The sequence below is a fragment of the Trichoplusia ni genome, chromosome 1 (genome assembly GCF_003590095.1).
Source record: "Trichoplusia ni isolate ovarian cell line Hi5 chromosome 1, tn1, whole genome shotgun sequence".
NCBI classification, from domain to species: domain Eukaryota; kingdom Metazoa; phylum Arthropoda; class Insecta; order Lepidoptera; family Noctuidae; genus Trichoplusia; species Trichoplusia ni.
The window spans coordinates 498,246-515,220 of record NC_039478.1 but is presented as its reverse complement, the minus strand read 5'-3'; the positions used below and the strand labels follow the sequence as shown (position 1 = coordinate 515,220).

Genomic DNA, 16,975 nt, shown 5'->3' with positions numbered 1-16,975 from the left:
CTTGATCCGGAAAACAATCGATGCCTGTAACCGTTTTTATTTTTTATGTCATTCTTGTCACAAAAGACACACGACGCGTCATATCCATCAAATTACGAATCGTTTAGGTAACAAACTACTGTGTGGAGTCCTGGACACTACTGTTGTATTAAAATAATTGTATTTCATGAACGTTAATGTTAGTCCCAGTGCGATCCTCGACTAGAATTGTGTCGAAATAGGAAACTTAATAACTAACCGTAAGTAACTACGCATGTCCATATAACTATTTTCTTTTGTAATTCTATGCTTCATGGCGTCTTTGTGACACAATAAAACAAGTGAATATTAAATCTATTGTGTAAAGCAATCTCAATAATTTGATAAAAGTACCAATTTTATGACGAAATATGAATGAATGTAACTCACACGTGGGAATATCGAGAATCAATGTTTAGTATTCATCGGAACGCTCTTTTAGTTATTTACTCGGCATACATTCAGTTTTTACAATTTTATGTTGCATTTTTAATAATTCCAAATGTAGCGGAAATCCTTCGAATACTTGCTAAGTCAAATATGAAATGGTCAAATGCGATGGATAGACTCGCGACACAGTATGAATAGGCCAAGATACATACTTTTGTGAAATCTGTCGAAATCTTTATTATATCCATCACAAAAATACACCATCTATAAAAATGGCAACTATATAGCAGGGTTCACGACAGAGGCACGGATGGTAACGAAGCTTTAGTAATAAGGTTCGATTTTAACCTTTTGGATAAAAAATCCAAAAAAACAGTTATCTATAATTGGCCGGTTGTAAATGTTACAAAAGCCCAATTAAATGAAAAAAAATAGTAACCTGTCTGCCTTCAACTTATTTTCCTTCCTGGCAAACTTACAATATATTTTACAAAACAAATGTTTACTTGTTCCTAGTTGTTCTAAACACGCAGTTTAAAGGTTTCAGCCTTGACATGTTGGTTTAACTTGTTTTCGCAAACTGAGAGTCCCTAGACGTCGCCACCTCACTTGTATTTACATTAAACTCTAACCCCCTATTCCTGGCACGCCAAACAGCTACTTCGGGGCCTACAACTTCTTAAGTTAAGACCATAGTATTATAAGAGAGAGAGAAAATGACTACGCCGTCCTGCTTTACGTGATGACAAACTATGATGGACACTAACAGTAGGCCTATTCCACAAACTTAAAGTCTCTCAGCGAATTATACTTGGAATTTCTTTAATAGATAAAATCTGAAAGGAGATTAACCGAAGAAATGGAGTTATCTTGATAGCTTGTAGCAAGCTGAAGGGGCATTAGGATGGCCATGTTGGTCGTAAGACCGGTGGTCGTTGAAACAGACGAGTCCTTGAGAGGACACCACGAATTCGCAAACGCAGTGTACGATCTAAACGCGGAAACTCGGAATGGATGTAGAAGGCAGAAGCCCGAGTTTAAAATCACAAGTTTTTATTTCATTAGGCCGTTCTCCAGGCATTTGCCAAACGTTACCATACAGTTCAGCAGTATGCATCGATATGCTGAATTGATTGATGAACCCTCCTGGTACAACAACTGATCGCGGCTACGATTGGTTAACCACAATACTTACAACCAATCACAGCGTTAAATATGAAATTCGAGAGTCTATTAATTAAGTTACTGACTATCAGCTTCCGAAAAAGCATATAATAATGCTGGAATTCAAATAACATTAAAATTTGAAAATTAATTTAAAGTGGGCTCTTGTCGGCTAATTATTTATTTCAAAACGGTTTATTTATTATTTATTGGGAAAGCCTGACTAGTTTCAATCCCAACCTGAGTCTTCAATCGCGAGCTTTCTGCTAGCATTTAATTAAAATAAACCGAAACCGTTTTCAAAATATTTTTTCGTTGTTTATTTAAAAGGTTCGGTATTAAAGTTCTTCAAATTAATAATTAGCTGATTTGGTCCATAAATATGTAGATAATTTTGTCAACATCGTACGATAAATTGAATATTTACGCGAAGCATTTTTTGTAATCGACCTTTTAATGATTTTTAAATGCAGCATTTATTAGGATTATTTAATTTGCACATGAGAATTTCTGAAAGGAGAATAGAGCACTGAAGAATATTTTACTCAGTTTTACGGAGTTAACTAATAAAGTCCCATCAAAATTGAAATAAATAATAAATAGAGTATAGCAGATTTCCTATAAGAATAACACTTTACATACATAAGTGATAACTAATACGTGTGACTCAACGATCAATGCGAACTAATTCCGTATCAAAATGATATCTTTATACAAAGACATCCACTATCTATGCAAATAGGAATTATAAATACTCGACGTTACACAATAACCGATAAGGATTTTGATCGTGTATGCCGAAATAATATCGCTTGCCACTGGTAACCAATATCGCTAACATTTTTGTCCTCACACACATGTAATATGTTATGAACTGTCTAAAGGACAGGCACGGTTTTATGGATTAATTCAACAAAGGGTTATGAATTTTCCGCCGGAAAAATCCGACTGGAATTTTATCCCCAAAAAATTATACAAGAGGTTGTTATGGGCGGCCCTCTCCCAAAATATACGTGTTTCATATTATGGTAGCTACTGGTAAATTGAGACTGAAAACCATTTCACATGTCAACACGTTTCAAATTGTTTGGTTTCTTTATTTGACATTAGTTCTGTGAGTAACCCAACCGATATTTTCACTCTGCGTATGAAAAACACTTGATGGAAGCTCCAAAATGAAGTTTTAGATTTCTAATGTGATGTTCGGAAAGGTCTTTGAAATGTGAAATTCCGATTGGATTTGATTATACAAACATTTATTAAAACATAACATTGAATCAAGTGCCAAAAGTGTATGATTCAAAATGAAACAGACGAAAGCTTAACTTGAATAAGCAATGGTCGTTTAAGATTTTCAATCATCAGACATGATTTGAAGGGTTTTTGGAGGACTAGGCTACACTTACCGAAAGCGTAAAATAGAAATCTCCTGTTTTAAATATTTTTTTTTTCTACGACTTTTGGCTTAACACTATAATCTGATTGTGCACAAAAATGAGTTTGATCGCTAGCAAACACCTTATATCTCTATAATATTTTGAACCAAAATTGTTATTAATTAGTCAAATTCTTAATTTACATTTTATTCAATGATCTATTTTGAGAAAGAATATTCTTTTAAAAAGATTTTGAGTAAATAGAATAATGTTAATCTGAAAACCACTAAGATATGAATATCATAGGCTGCTCGCGAGACCACATGTAAATTTTGGTAAAAATGAATTTTTCAACACCCTTTTAGTGTCGTGTCTGTGAATAAGACTTTAAAAATTAAGTTAATGTATAGATAACAAACATTTTAGGTAATTTCCAAGGGAAATAAAGTTCATAAAATTGAAAAAAAAAGAGATTTCGGAGGATTTTAACTTGAAACGGGAATAGCAAGCACTAGCCACCGATTAAAAAACATTCGAGTTACAATTAACTCCTTTGAAACAATTTAATAGCAAGCGAGTTCTAATTCAAACTGTAATTATGATTACAAAAAGTCCATAAAACTTCTTTACATGAAGATAAATTTAAAAACCAGCATCAAAGGGCTTAAGCGGAATGAAAAAACGATTTCGGAAATTATTAAAACTTAATCCGGAGGATTGCTTCGGCACACCGCGTTCCAAAATTTCCTACCTATTTCATAATTTGACGTAAGAACATATCGCATTAATCACATAGACGTTATTATGTTGTGAGGCAAAAAGTCACCGACCCCACTGATTTTTAGTGCCGCCTCTTATGGAAAGGTAATTTACCTAATCGTAGTAGTTACAGAAAGACCACATTATCTTCAAAAGAGAAAATACGGTAAAATCCTAACCATTTATGTGAATCCGCTATCGGGGGTTCAAAGTATCAAAGGGAAAGCTTCTTATCTCATGGAGAATCAGGAGGCAGTGTATCTATCTATGTAGGCTCCTCATTTCAAATGCTATTTCTTATTTATGTAAACATGTCCGCTCTATTTGTTTTCGTTTCATTTGTCTTTTTGTAAATGTTGAATTAAATCTTCCACAAACTGAAAAGCTTGAGAATTTAGAAATAAGGGTTTTAAAGTATAAAGTTTTCTTCAGTATATTTTGAAATACATATTAGACATTGAAAAAATCCGATGCCGAATAGTTATCGGGTATTAATACTAAATTTAATTGCGCGATGAGTAACTCCGTTCGTTATAATGTAGGGGTAATAAAATTCATTACGGCCGGAGCAAGAATCCCGGCCGTTGCGCGGTTGGCAGCGGAAAATCCGTGGGTTTTATACATTAAACTTGCTGAATAAATTGGAAGTCGATAGGACCATTCCTATCTAGAATCCACATTCAACCTGCTAGCTTTCCTAAAATATCTATGCATAAAATTTTATTCGGCGCTGTATTATTGCAAATTGATAGTTTTAGGCTTCCCACATTATAATTTTCAGTAATTAACAACATTTATGTATGATTTATGTTTACTTTGACAGATCTAAAACAAATATACCTCGCTGAATTAATGCATTCTTTTTCATGTCCATAAACTATATAACCAGTCGCAGCATATTTTTACAAACATCGGGCATTTTAGTATACACAAGTCACCTATAGTCAACTATATTTTAGTGTTGTGTTAAGTATTGTGCAAGTTAACTTCCGTCGTTATAAATTAGTTCAACTTTTCTCTTTCTTATATCACGAGCCAAACACAGCTGTAGTTTGAAATAAACAAAAACTTAGACACAAACCTTGAGATAGTACTTGCACTCCGGAGTTTGTTAATTAACACGATGTCTCAAACGATGAAGCACACAAAGCAATGGACTTGCGCTAAACAAATTATAATGAAGTCGTACAGCTATAACTAAACAGAGGCTCAAAAGTTTCTTTTGCTTTTGGCCCGCAAGCGTTCCTGCAATGTGATTACAAAAGCATTTACTCGGCTGAGTCGAGATGCTAGCTTGTTTTATTCACAGTCGCTGTAAATCCTTCCCATTCTGTTGCGACAATACGTCGGGATCACGTCTCTATTGTTGCTTGTATCGAGTTGACGATTAGGGAGTTTCAATAACAGACCGCGACGTTCGCGTAATCTATCCCTGTCATAAAATCTCTCTCAGCCATACGCACCTTCAAGTATGATACCATGGATGACAGCTACACCAAATTAATGGGAAAATTTGAAGTAACGATGCGATGTTATTGATTCTGAATTGCAGACAGTTTCTTTGAAATACATGTTGTGCGTATTATTACAAGTGCTGTGTATTAACAGATTTTTTCTCACTGAGTAATTTAGTCTTCCATGTCTTTTAATTTTCGCTTCCAATATATATCTACTTAGGCTGAAGATATAAGTCTTTAAGGTACATGCTGTAAATTGTACTCCTAAAGATAATTCATTTCTAAAACGGAATATGAACCAGTCAAACTTACCCTACATTTGATGTTAGTGAAATATCAGTAAAATAATCGGTCAAGCTTTGTGCTGAGCGTGAATACTGTGTGAAATTTAAAAGTGCAAACGATTGATATTCCGTGTGGAAACTGTAATCGAGTACGGATAATGATGACAGTAAACGATGATCCTGCAAATACTGCTGGCAGCAACGTTACAATCGAATAGATTTTTTCCATCCGATTTCTAGCTAACACTCGATTTTATCGTAAATTGTAAATAGCTAGGATCAGATGTAGCTGAGTGATACTGGCGCTCGTTCCAATACACAGGCAATTTATTTACATTATGCGTAACTACGTAACTTTGTGAAAATATTCGAAGTTTATTCAAAATATTTTACACTAAGGCCCCTTGTTGACGTCTTTCATGTGCCGGCTTGGCACAATGACACTTTAGAAAAACTGAAAAAGTTTTATAAACTGATCTACCTACCTTGGGTGGGAGTAGATATTTCAGATTATAACTTTTCATAGACAAGCTTCGCAAGCTCATTTCGGGAGATTCTGTCGGGTTTCTCAGTATTTCCTCCTCGGCGTTTCCTTATTTTTTATATTGCGAACCAGATAAATCACAGGGAATATGTATGTACCCCGTCTCAGATGACGTTTTATTTCATTCTGTTTCACGGCTTGACGATAGGGATACTTTTTGTGTGACTTTCACAAAACTACTTTTGCGTTTCTTTTCCAACATCTCAGGTAAAAAATGTTACGGATATACCGTCGCACGTCATACCTTAATGAAAAATGAATCTTGCTGAATTGTAATTAATTCAAGTCTAACGCGAGACCAAAATCAATACCGAAATTGTGAACTTCGACAAAATAAAAGCAAACCTTATTTTGAGACAGAAATGTTGAAAAATTGCAAGCTCTAAAATAATAGAGAGAAAGCCTCGGTCAGTTAAAACAGTGTCAGTGATAATACGATAAAATGGGACTTGTTAAAGTTTTTATTATCTTAATGCACTCGGACTTTTTGTGTGTGTATAATATGAACACTTCTTGTTGTTTACTTTTTGTAATGGTGTGCATATTCTTTCATTAAGCTATAATAAGAACATGTTTTTTTTTATTGGAAAGAAGTATAATCGGATAGGTATGCAAATTAGTGTCGTACACGGATCGACTTTGATGTGACAGACGTTCTGAAGAGGGTGCTCTTTGGATATCGGAACGATCAGTGTTCCGTTTCGTCGCGAATCCGATATCCAGTTTATTTCCGTTTTTTTCAGAGATCTTTGTATGCTCCTTATAAACCTAATCCTTTTTATTATAGTCTTTTTAGTGTTGTACTTTTTTTGGTGTAGTAAAAATATCTGGTTTTTATATCGTACCTCTTTAGCATCTGCACAGCATCCGGCACCCGCGCCTTGCGGCCCTGCCGCGACATCCGCACTTGCTTTTAATGTCTTTCGTATTTTTATTTTCTCTTAGCGTAGCTCGTTTTAAGGTGAACTTTACTTGTTATGACTTTCATTTGGTTTTTCAGCACTTGTGTTGCGAGCCATGGGGAATAATACTTATCTGCATTATAAGCCGGCAATTATCTTTCTAGAGCCGAGTTGAGAGTAAACGGTATTTCACATTCCGAATGATTTACATTTACAACTTAGTTACCTACTCAAAAAGTTTATTTAGTGAGCGTTCGTATAGCTATACATAGTAGCTACTTTGCAACCACATTTTATATGTAAATAGGTTTTTCCGCTTGCAAAGTGCTCCTTTTTCCGAGGTGATCCTGCTACTGTGACATAAAATGAATTTTACGTCGCATCGAATCCGTGACTACGCGTCTCAAAAAATTCTATTTATATCCATGTTTATATGTCTCAATTGACATGTTTTTAATATACTTTTTATTTGGTTTTTATTGACTGAAATAAAATTTTATTTACTGGCGACGTCGAGCTTCGAGAGTTAATTTAATGTTTTCATGTATTAATCTTATTTACGTTATGTATAAACAGCGCTTCAGAATAGTTATTAGGTTAATGCAATTTTAGTTCAATTGACTGTCATCCAATTAAATTGAATAATGGTCCTAAACCCGACGAATTAACATCCATACATGTGAATATGGCATTAATCTTTATAATATAGCAGCGATTCATTTTAGTGTACTGTATTTATAAATTTTCATTAACTGGAAAGTGTGTTCATTAGAAATATGGCTGAGAATTGTTTAATCTCGTAGCTAGTGAGAAATGAAACTAAAAAAGCCAGTCTTAGACATGTTACGAGTAAAAACCGATAGTGGGAAGTAGCGTTGAGGGTTGAAACTATTATATTGGTAATAACTCACTAAAAGGATTTTTACTATAGAATGAGGTTACTCGTCTTGTCGTCTTTGTCGTCTCTACAAAGTTGCAGTTTTTTTTTACTACTTTTTTAAATACCTTAAATATTCACAAACAAAAAGGATAAATGTGAGCTTCAAAAATCGCTGAATAAGCGGACAAATTACCCAGTGTAGGTATACGTAATTAACGAGAGCTGCCGAATGACTAAATTAGTTATTCGCATCATGAATACAAAATCAACTCATTATTGTAAATACTGCAGTCATTATTCGAAGAAGAGAGTTGAAAATATTGTACCCGTCGTCAAGAATTAATATTCCAAACACGATCACTTTAAAAATTTGCCTTCTTTCGTTCAGAAATAAAGGCGTAACAGTTACCCATTTTAATACTTTCTACAGCCGAGAATATTAATAAGGACAAAAATATCTGTTTGAATAAAATTGTTGGAGTGTTGTTCGATGCTTGCGTCAATAGTTTTATTCTAACCTATTTGCGCGATCAATGATAGCCGGCATTTAAAATGTTTACTTTGTTCGATTAAGTTTGCTTAGGGGCGTTTGGTTTCATTTTATTCAGAAGGCTGTCTTTTCTTTCTTTGATTTTAAGATTAAACTTGCGTAAAAATCGTTATTAAAGTAAAATCAACAATGTCTACGAAACCACGTGCCATTTTTGCCAAAATCTATTTAGAAACTTCTATTAAACTAAAATCTAGTGATCATTGATATTTTTTAAAGGTCTTACCATCATGAGAATCGTAGATATAAATCACATTCTTCCATCCGTAATGTGTGATCGTGTCGATGACTGCTCGGTGATAGTCGGGGCGCATGCTCACTGCGTAGTCAATCAAGCCTGATGATGGAGGGATCACCTGTGGAAATAACACACGTTTAATGACGCCACTGTTCCTGTCTCTCACTGGAGCATAAAAATACATAGATCAAATAGCTCAACTATTATATGGGGTTGTGCTTATAATGTTTTATTCTTTGTATCATAGAAAGCTTTTTAATAATGCGCTAAATTTCTCATTAGAAAATAAATGAAACGACATTCAAAGGTACGTTTCATTTAAGATCAATAAAGATCGTAATCAACGACCCTAAACGTGAGATACGGGTGCTAAAAATAGTCTGTCAATCTTCAATTCATAGTTCTTTCACCTTAAACGAAAATTACTTCAACTTTCCTACATTAAGAGACTTCTGCGCCGGTGCGTAAATATTAACTTAAAGCCACCTTCGCAACACACCACATGGAAAATATATTAAAGTCTCGCGGCACAATCTAACGGTTTTAGACTAAACCCTTGAAAAACTAAATGGCTGTTTCTCAAGTATGCGGCACTCAAAGTTTGAGTGCGGTAGTACTTGAATCATTTAGTTCCTCAAGTGCCTAGGCTCAGTCGGTTAAGTTTAGATCGTGTGAGGTAATCCGAACTTGGGTTTTAGTTCGAAATACTTTTATAAACACCAGTTGGTTTCATATGAACCTGGCAAAAACTCATGCATATATTTGAAAGTTATTGAAAATTGCGAGGGTTTAGAGAATAAGTTAATTTGTTGGGGGACGCCTTTTCTTAATTAATGTATTACGATTGTATTTGAAGGGGTTTCCCCAAGGTGTAGGTGAGACAGGAATGAGGTGTATCACGATGGAATTTATGGTGCGGGTTTTATAATAATTTCCTAATTATAACGTGGAAATTTCTATCACTGGTACAATATATTGGACAGAATGTTTACTTCCAGTACTCAATTGTGTAAAATATTTATAGCATCGTTATTTAATTTCAAGCCAACACTTTGGGAATCTGTCTCCTTATACAGCAGACATAAAAGGCTTAAACGATATAATGACTTTCTAAATGTTCAGTTGGTGAAGTGTCAATTTTCTTGATGAAACTTTCTGCCTCGGAAATTGCACGCCTAGGTTTTCGTCGAAACAGGTGCTTTCGTAAACAGACCATGAATCATCCATGTTATTTTTTTTATCGAAAACGTAATTTATTTTCGCTTTAATTTTAAGGTTGTAATTTTATAAAAATGAAATGAAAACACAATTTTAAACTTGTTACTTTATTTGTATATGAAATATTTGTATGATTTAAATAAATTGAAGTTGTTGAATGTTCTCGATACAAGAGGTTTTTGATATCTTTACGTTTCATTCGTGTTAAAATGCAACAGATTTTGTTTTGTACCTTGACTTTTGTTAAATTTATATGAATGCTGTTTAAACAAAGATTGACTTACCGCAGAATTATTTGAGTGTGGCTTTTTTTGTAGTCTGACTTCAGATTACTCTGAATCGATCAATATCAGATGCTTCACTATAATAAAGTGATAGATGATGCTTGCGATCTTGCAAAATTCGAAAAGGGTCTATTTTCTTATGGATTTTTCATCCCAATATTAGAACGTAACTTACTTTAATATTGCTTTACCTTCGATATTTAGCTTCGATAAGTCACATTAGTTCGTAAATACTAGTCGAAATTCGAATTTCAAACGCAAATTAAATGTGGTTTTAATATTGACCTATTTACATTCGATAAATATTTATGAATAAATATCTACGTAATGTGTTATAATAAATAGACAATTTATTTACATAGTAAACCATAAAAAAATGATTGGGTACATAATTAAATTATTTGAGATTTTTGTATGGAACATGTTCGAGGAAGGCTCTGTTATTCGACCTTCTTGTGAAAATATTTATGAAGGCATATGAATGAATTTTAACCGCTTTGCTGTTTGATTCCCAGCGAGATACTTTCTAAGTTCCTAGTATTTGAGGGATTATTAGGAAGGAAATAAAACGTGGTAAAATATAACATACGAAGGTCTCAAGCTGTTTCATTAGTGGGTAGACCGTTGAATTGTTAGAAAAACTACGCTTTTTAATATATTTTATTTTCTGTTTATAGAATCTCTTTGATTGCATGACATTAATTATAGGCAATGTTGCATTGACAAGCTGATGGCTAATTATTAACGAAGAGGTTTATCCGTTGATGTGTAATTGATATCCTGTATTAGACAACGCTTTGTCGTTCGTAGTGGATACAACAATCAAAGGATCTCATCGACAGAATTAATTGCAACGTATATCGAACTGCTGGTTACGGTTCAATCATCTTCCAGGGAGAGGGGATCTATACAAGGATTTTAACAATGGCCGGTGATATTTCAGATACCGATTCTTTGTTTGAATTAGTATTCTTAAAAATAAATTCGCCATATTAATTTCTTTTTCCTTTTTTAAAAAACGTTCCTGTTTTAAAGAAAAGAACGCAGGGAGTTTTACAAAAATTTAAGTCACATGCTCAAAGACAACAAGACAAGCATTCGTTTTTCATACAAATCCTTACTTTACGCGGGGATCGAACCCGCGACACGTAGTGCTCAATGGGTTTGGCGTGGTCACGTCAACTACTCGGCTAATTGTATGGTCAGTGCAATTAATAGCGGGTGATAGTTTCGTATGGTTTTTTTAAATTTTTTTTTCATCCTTCTTGATGAAAACTTTACACTTGTATGGACAGACGCAAATAAAAAATATGCGTCTGGGTCTTTAAACTCGTTGCATAGATACAGCGAAGTGAGATTGCAAACAAATTAGGAATCTCCTTTAAAGCTTCCGAAGGTCTTTTTATTACAGTAAACAACATGTGTCAGACCGAGCTTCAGAATTTCAGGCTGATACATGTTTTTCGTAAATGCCAGCTCTGAACAAATTTGCTTTTAGTTTTAATCAATGGATTTACGTTTGCGTGAAATGAAAGCCCACGTTTTGCTATTCATCTTCGTTTTAAAAAATATGTTATACTAGTTTCTGCTCGTGGCTTTACTCACGGGAAAATAGTTATTGATATTGCCTATTTTTATTAAATTTAATTGCAGACAGGCATCGTTAATAACCTATAAAAAGTTTTTAAACTTGCTGCTGTAGTTTTAAAGCTTTCTTTTGAATATCTTTTTTCTGTCTCGGGAGAACTTCATGGGAAGAGACCCGGTCCTTTTTAAAGGCGTGCACGGGGAAACAGGTCCAACATGTAGGGGCCTTGTTGAGAATATTATTATGCATTCGAATAAATCATAGTTAAATATTTAATTTTCTAATAATTCCTATTCAAGTTATGGTAAATAAGACTAACATTCTCTTGAGATACGTTTTTGTTTACTCTGCAATGTCAACATGCACCTCATATTTCCCTTCTTTTTTAACGTAATTTAAAAGCTGCGTCTGTTGCTTGTTTCTACGATTATTTTTCCGGTCTTTCTCGATACCAAATTAGATACATATACTCCATTTTTTTAATTCGTATTTGAGTTTATTTTGTCTAAAAATAAAACGCGACTAAATCCTAGTGTAAAATAAAAATTATCAAATCAAATACCTATACCACTGAAATATATCAGTCGTTATTTTAATTGTGTTTGCAAAAGGACGCACCAAGATTTAAATTCCCTATTATAAGATTCTTAGTTACTACGTTAGATTCTTAGTTCTTAGTTACTCTTTTTTTAGTTCCTATGCACAATTTAAGACCATACATCTTTTGTAACCTCCTTACACGCAATTGTAATAAAGAAATGATATCATGATGACTACGCTAAGAAAATGGATGGATGGTAATAGCCCGTTGTTATTATAAGGAAACAAGACCCGTCTGACATAAGTCGGTTAGTCGCGTTTTACGAGTCTTACGTGACGAGGGGAGTGGCCATTATAAGTCGAAAAGTATACCGAATATTATATTGTATATTTCCCTCTGACTTTTTTACCACCTTCCCTTATTAAATCATGTAGGTACCTACATATAAGAGAAGTTATATTCTTCATCATTTCTTTTTGTTGTCGTGAAATATACAGCACTAGCTTTTGACTGCGCGTGGACTTCAAAAACCGCTGTGTCCATATTTCATTATTTTAAATAAACAATATTTAACGCAATAAAAAACCATATAAACTTTAACCCCCCATTTTTCAACACAACCGTTTTTCCAGTTAAAAAATAATTTATGTTCTTTCTCAGTTACTACCCTATTTGTGTAAAAAACCATTAAAATCGGTTCAGTAGTTTTGGCATGAAAGCGAGACAGACAGACAGACAGTATAGTATGGAATATTAACTGCATGGACAGCTGAGGTCACCACAATAAGCCAACTGCATGACGTGTAGCGGGTTCTTAGTTTGGGTGACTTTGTGTATGTGACTTGAATGTTTGGGAAATCCCCCGCGACACAAGGATTAAGTCCTTAGCGTGTCGTTTTTTAATACACTCATATAATTTTGCGTCATATAACAATATTAAATAATCAAATAACAAATTGGTATTTAAAACCTTTATGAGTCTCAATGCCGTCAAAGGAAGACCAATATCATCTTTCGTCTTCTTAAATTATTTTGGTAATTTTTGATGGTATAATGCATTCAATCACTGTTGTCAGTAGATATGTCCCAATGATAACTATCATCAATGTAAACCAGGGTCCTGCTAGTATTTTTATAAAATTAAAATATTTTCACGTCCTACGCATATTTTTGCTACCATTTCTGTAACCATGCCCTAGAGACGTCGAGAGGTTAAAACCGCTGACTGCTTCTCCTTACTCTTTATAGGACCAGGTAAGAACTTTCAGTCTACTACTTCTTAAATACTTCTTAGCGTAAAGCAAGCATTTCCTATGCCTATACTATGAGTCCTGGAAGATCGACTGCTGACATCTTTGAAACGAGACAACGTTATAAAAAGGAGGCAGAGTCTCTTTCGCAGCGTAGATATCCTGCTCTTAAACCACACACCAAACGATCCAGCGAATCGAATGATAATAATTATTATCAGTTCAGTAATTTAAAATAAAACTTTTTCAATTAAGTTAGTAGGAACCCACAATAAATTCATAAATGTCGAAATGCCAGCAAATAAATATTTATGAACTCTTAGAAAGAACACGCATTCAATTACTTAGTGCAAACATCTTATTTTTTTCCGTATAGCGTTAAATCAAATGTTAGCTTAGGTAAGAAAACATAATATCTATATTTTCTTTACTTTAGTATTTCACAAGCAAAGGTAAGTGTATTTGTGCGTTGACAACCTGCGTGCAGAGAGTATTTAGTGAATTATTAATAGGGTACACAATACATACGTACGATGTGCAAAGGGAGGTAGTATTCACGCTGTTGAGTAATAAGAATATATACCCGTACTATGTTTATTTTATTTATTTTTTCCTTTAAAAGATTTTTTCCCTTTTACTTATTTAGTTTGCTATTATTATTTTTTTCTTGCTTCTTGAAGTGTAAGATAGGTAACTAGTGCAATGATGACAACTGAGAACGGTTTTTAATTTGAGGCATGTAAAGGGATTTTATTTTGTAAAACTATTACTCGTATTTTTTTATAAACATTTACCAAATTTGGTAATTTGTAGAGATAAATAAAACTAATCTGAGGTGACTTAAATCAATACGGACTACGGCATGGCTGGTTTTGGCGTAAACAAAGAAGCATATTTCAAGGCCAGCAAAAAATACAACTAAACAATATTCCCAATATACCCGAGTATATTGAAGTAAAGGCACCAGACAAAGTCTCCGGTCAGAACAATATCGAATTCCGTATTTCTCGTAGAAAAAAAAATCCACTTAAATAAAATATGCATACCTTCTCAGGGAACCAGGGCGTAACGAACGGCATTTGAAACGTGTTGGTGTAAGAATGCAGGGTGTCGAACGAATCCGGAGTCACGGCTCCCAGCATGGCAATAACTCCACGAGCAAACTGGTTGCAGACTGTAACAAAAGAAATATGTTGGTATCGGTTTCTTTTTAAATTGCAAAATAGAATAGTTCATGATAAGTGCGTTTAATTGAAAAATAGCGTTTCTTTAATACATCAATTTTATTTTAAGAATTTTTCGTGTTTTGGAAAGGTTGATTCTCATAATTTTTTATGTCACAAACAGTTCAGAAAAATACTTTTACTATCCAATTCCTTACGATCGAATAAAAACAGAGCTAATAGGATCATTCTTATATCCGTTTGTTTGTCAGTTACAGAAAAAAATCCAAACCTACTCGACCGATTGAGTTGAAATTTTGTCCACATATAAATTTCTCTAACCCAAAATGCTGAAGACTGATATGAAAACTCCTAACAATTTATCGCTTTTTAATAGTCAAACTCAATTCATCCACAAAAAATGGAATTAATAAATACAATCTTAGGGTTAATGATTATAAATTTAAACGAGATATCTGTATGCGTTAAGGGACGTTACAAATAAATCATGAACATTTTGCTAATAACGGTCCATTATCTGTGAGCTTGTATCGCACTATACTACTCTAAATATTCGACTCCAATTGTCGCATTAGTATGCAACGCAGTTCTTGTTGGAGTTATTCAAAACAACAATTTGATACCAAATAATACGAGTTAGTATTACATTTAAACAAACAAATTTAGGTACTGTTTAAAGATGTAGTTATTTGGTAGTTTGTGTCAATTCTTGTTTGATTTCGAAGTAAGGCTTTTGATTAAACTTCAAAATGCAATATTACATTTTAGTAGAAAGAAAACGCAAATAGGTACTTTCTTTTACATCAAAAGCATTAAAGCTGCGATCAGTCACTATTCTTGTATGAAAATTGCAGTTATCAATATTTTCTGGCCTTTCCTAATTTCTCTAACACAATCTAACAAATCTCGGGCAAAATCTAGAATAATAAGAATAAATTGTTTGTAGTATGAAGTAGGAAATATATCAAAAATAGTTAAATATAAATCCATAATTACTAATCTGTAACGATCACAATTTGTGTTTTGCTTTTTACTTTTTAATTTTATTCACATTGGCGATGTCGTGAATAAATTCTGTGCGCGAGAAATTATTTGTGAGCAGTCAATAGCAGACAGCGGGTCGAAAAAAATAAAAGCCGAGGGTAAAAATAATACATTTTACGCAGTTAATTAAAGATTCCTGACACAATGATATCAATTTGTATTGTAAATTTTTCCTACATTAACTCTGACTTGTGTTGTAAAATCCTCGTGGAAAATTCATATTTAAAACCTGTCCATAGTTATCAAAGATCAAAACACAAATGTTTTAAATTAAACCTGTCAAGTGAAGACACCTCCCTAATAGCTGGGTAGATTACTAATTGAATATTGATAATTAACTGTTGTAAGATTATTACGGACCTAATTGATATGATATGCACGATACGAGCATGATATTACAATTAGAATGCGATTAGTTCATGTATATTATTATTAAGCTGAAAACTTTTTTGTTTTTATTTTAACGCGCTAATATCAGAAACTCCATTCCGAGTAGAAAAATTCTTTCAGTATCCGATAGCCAATTTTTTGAGGAAGGCTATAAGATATACCATCACTTTTTGATCGATGGGGTGGAGGAGTCATCAAATATGTTATAAAAATGGAAAGAAAATGCGTGGGTTTTAAAACTAGTAGGTATTTTGATTTTCAAGATTCCTAACCACGCGAATGAAGTTGGGCCCAATTGCAAGTTTGTTAAATTGCTTAATGTATCTGATTTACAAGGCAGAGGAAATTGCTGAACTATTTGATACGTACCTATTTAAATAGAGCTGCAGGTAATACCTATATTGTTGCTACTGATTCAATTGCTGCTTCGATATAACGTTGGGAATATCGAATCGAGGGTCGATATCATTTTTCCTGCCACGCACGCATTAGCGCTCTCAGTACTTCCAAATATTGTTGGGGTATTGGTGTTGAAATATGGATGCGGTAATAAAAAAAAGCAAATATCGCTCGGTTTGCCCGCGGGGACAGGCCCGGCATGCGGATCACGTCTGCCGGGCACCACGCGACTCATACACTCACAGACACCACCGCCAAACTGTTAGTGCTTATATTACCAAACTCTTCTATTGCCAAAACACTTCTATTTTTGTTTCCCACGTAAGGGTAACTTTATGGAATTTTAATGTTCAACCAAGTTTAAACGTACCTTAAAAGGAGTTTGGGGACCGACCCACTGAAGTGTATCGAACTTATCTGATGTGAATATTCTTTAGTCTAGTGTTTACAAGGCACAAACTCAATTTCGTTGTTTGAATTTGTAGAGGAAAAGTTACTTTAATATTTAATGTTGT

At 33.8% G+C, this 16,975-nt stretch overlaps 1 protein-coding gene across 1 annotated transcript in view; it reads right to left on the bottom strand.

The window, feature by feature from the left end:
* The window catches only part of LOC113500025 (glutamate receptor 1-like), a 141,887-nt gene that overhangs the window by 19,285 nt on the left and 105,627 nt on the right, over positions 1 to 16,975 (bottom strand). Inside the window, exons 3-4 of the mRNA XM_026880711.1 lie at positions 14,490 to 14,617; positions 8,551 to 8,680 (exon numbers count right to left, since the gene is read on the bottom strand). Of these exons, the coding sequence (XP_026736512.1) occupies positions 8,551 to 8,680; positions 14,490 to 14,617 (258 nt within the window). The remainder of the gene's footprint in view (positions 1 to 8,550; positions 8,681 to 14,489; positions 14,618 to 16,975) is intronic.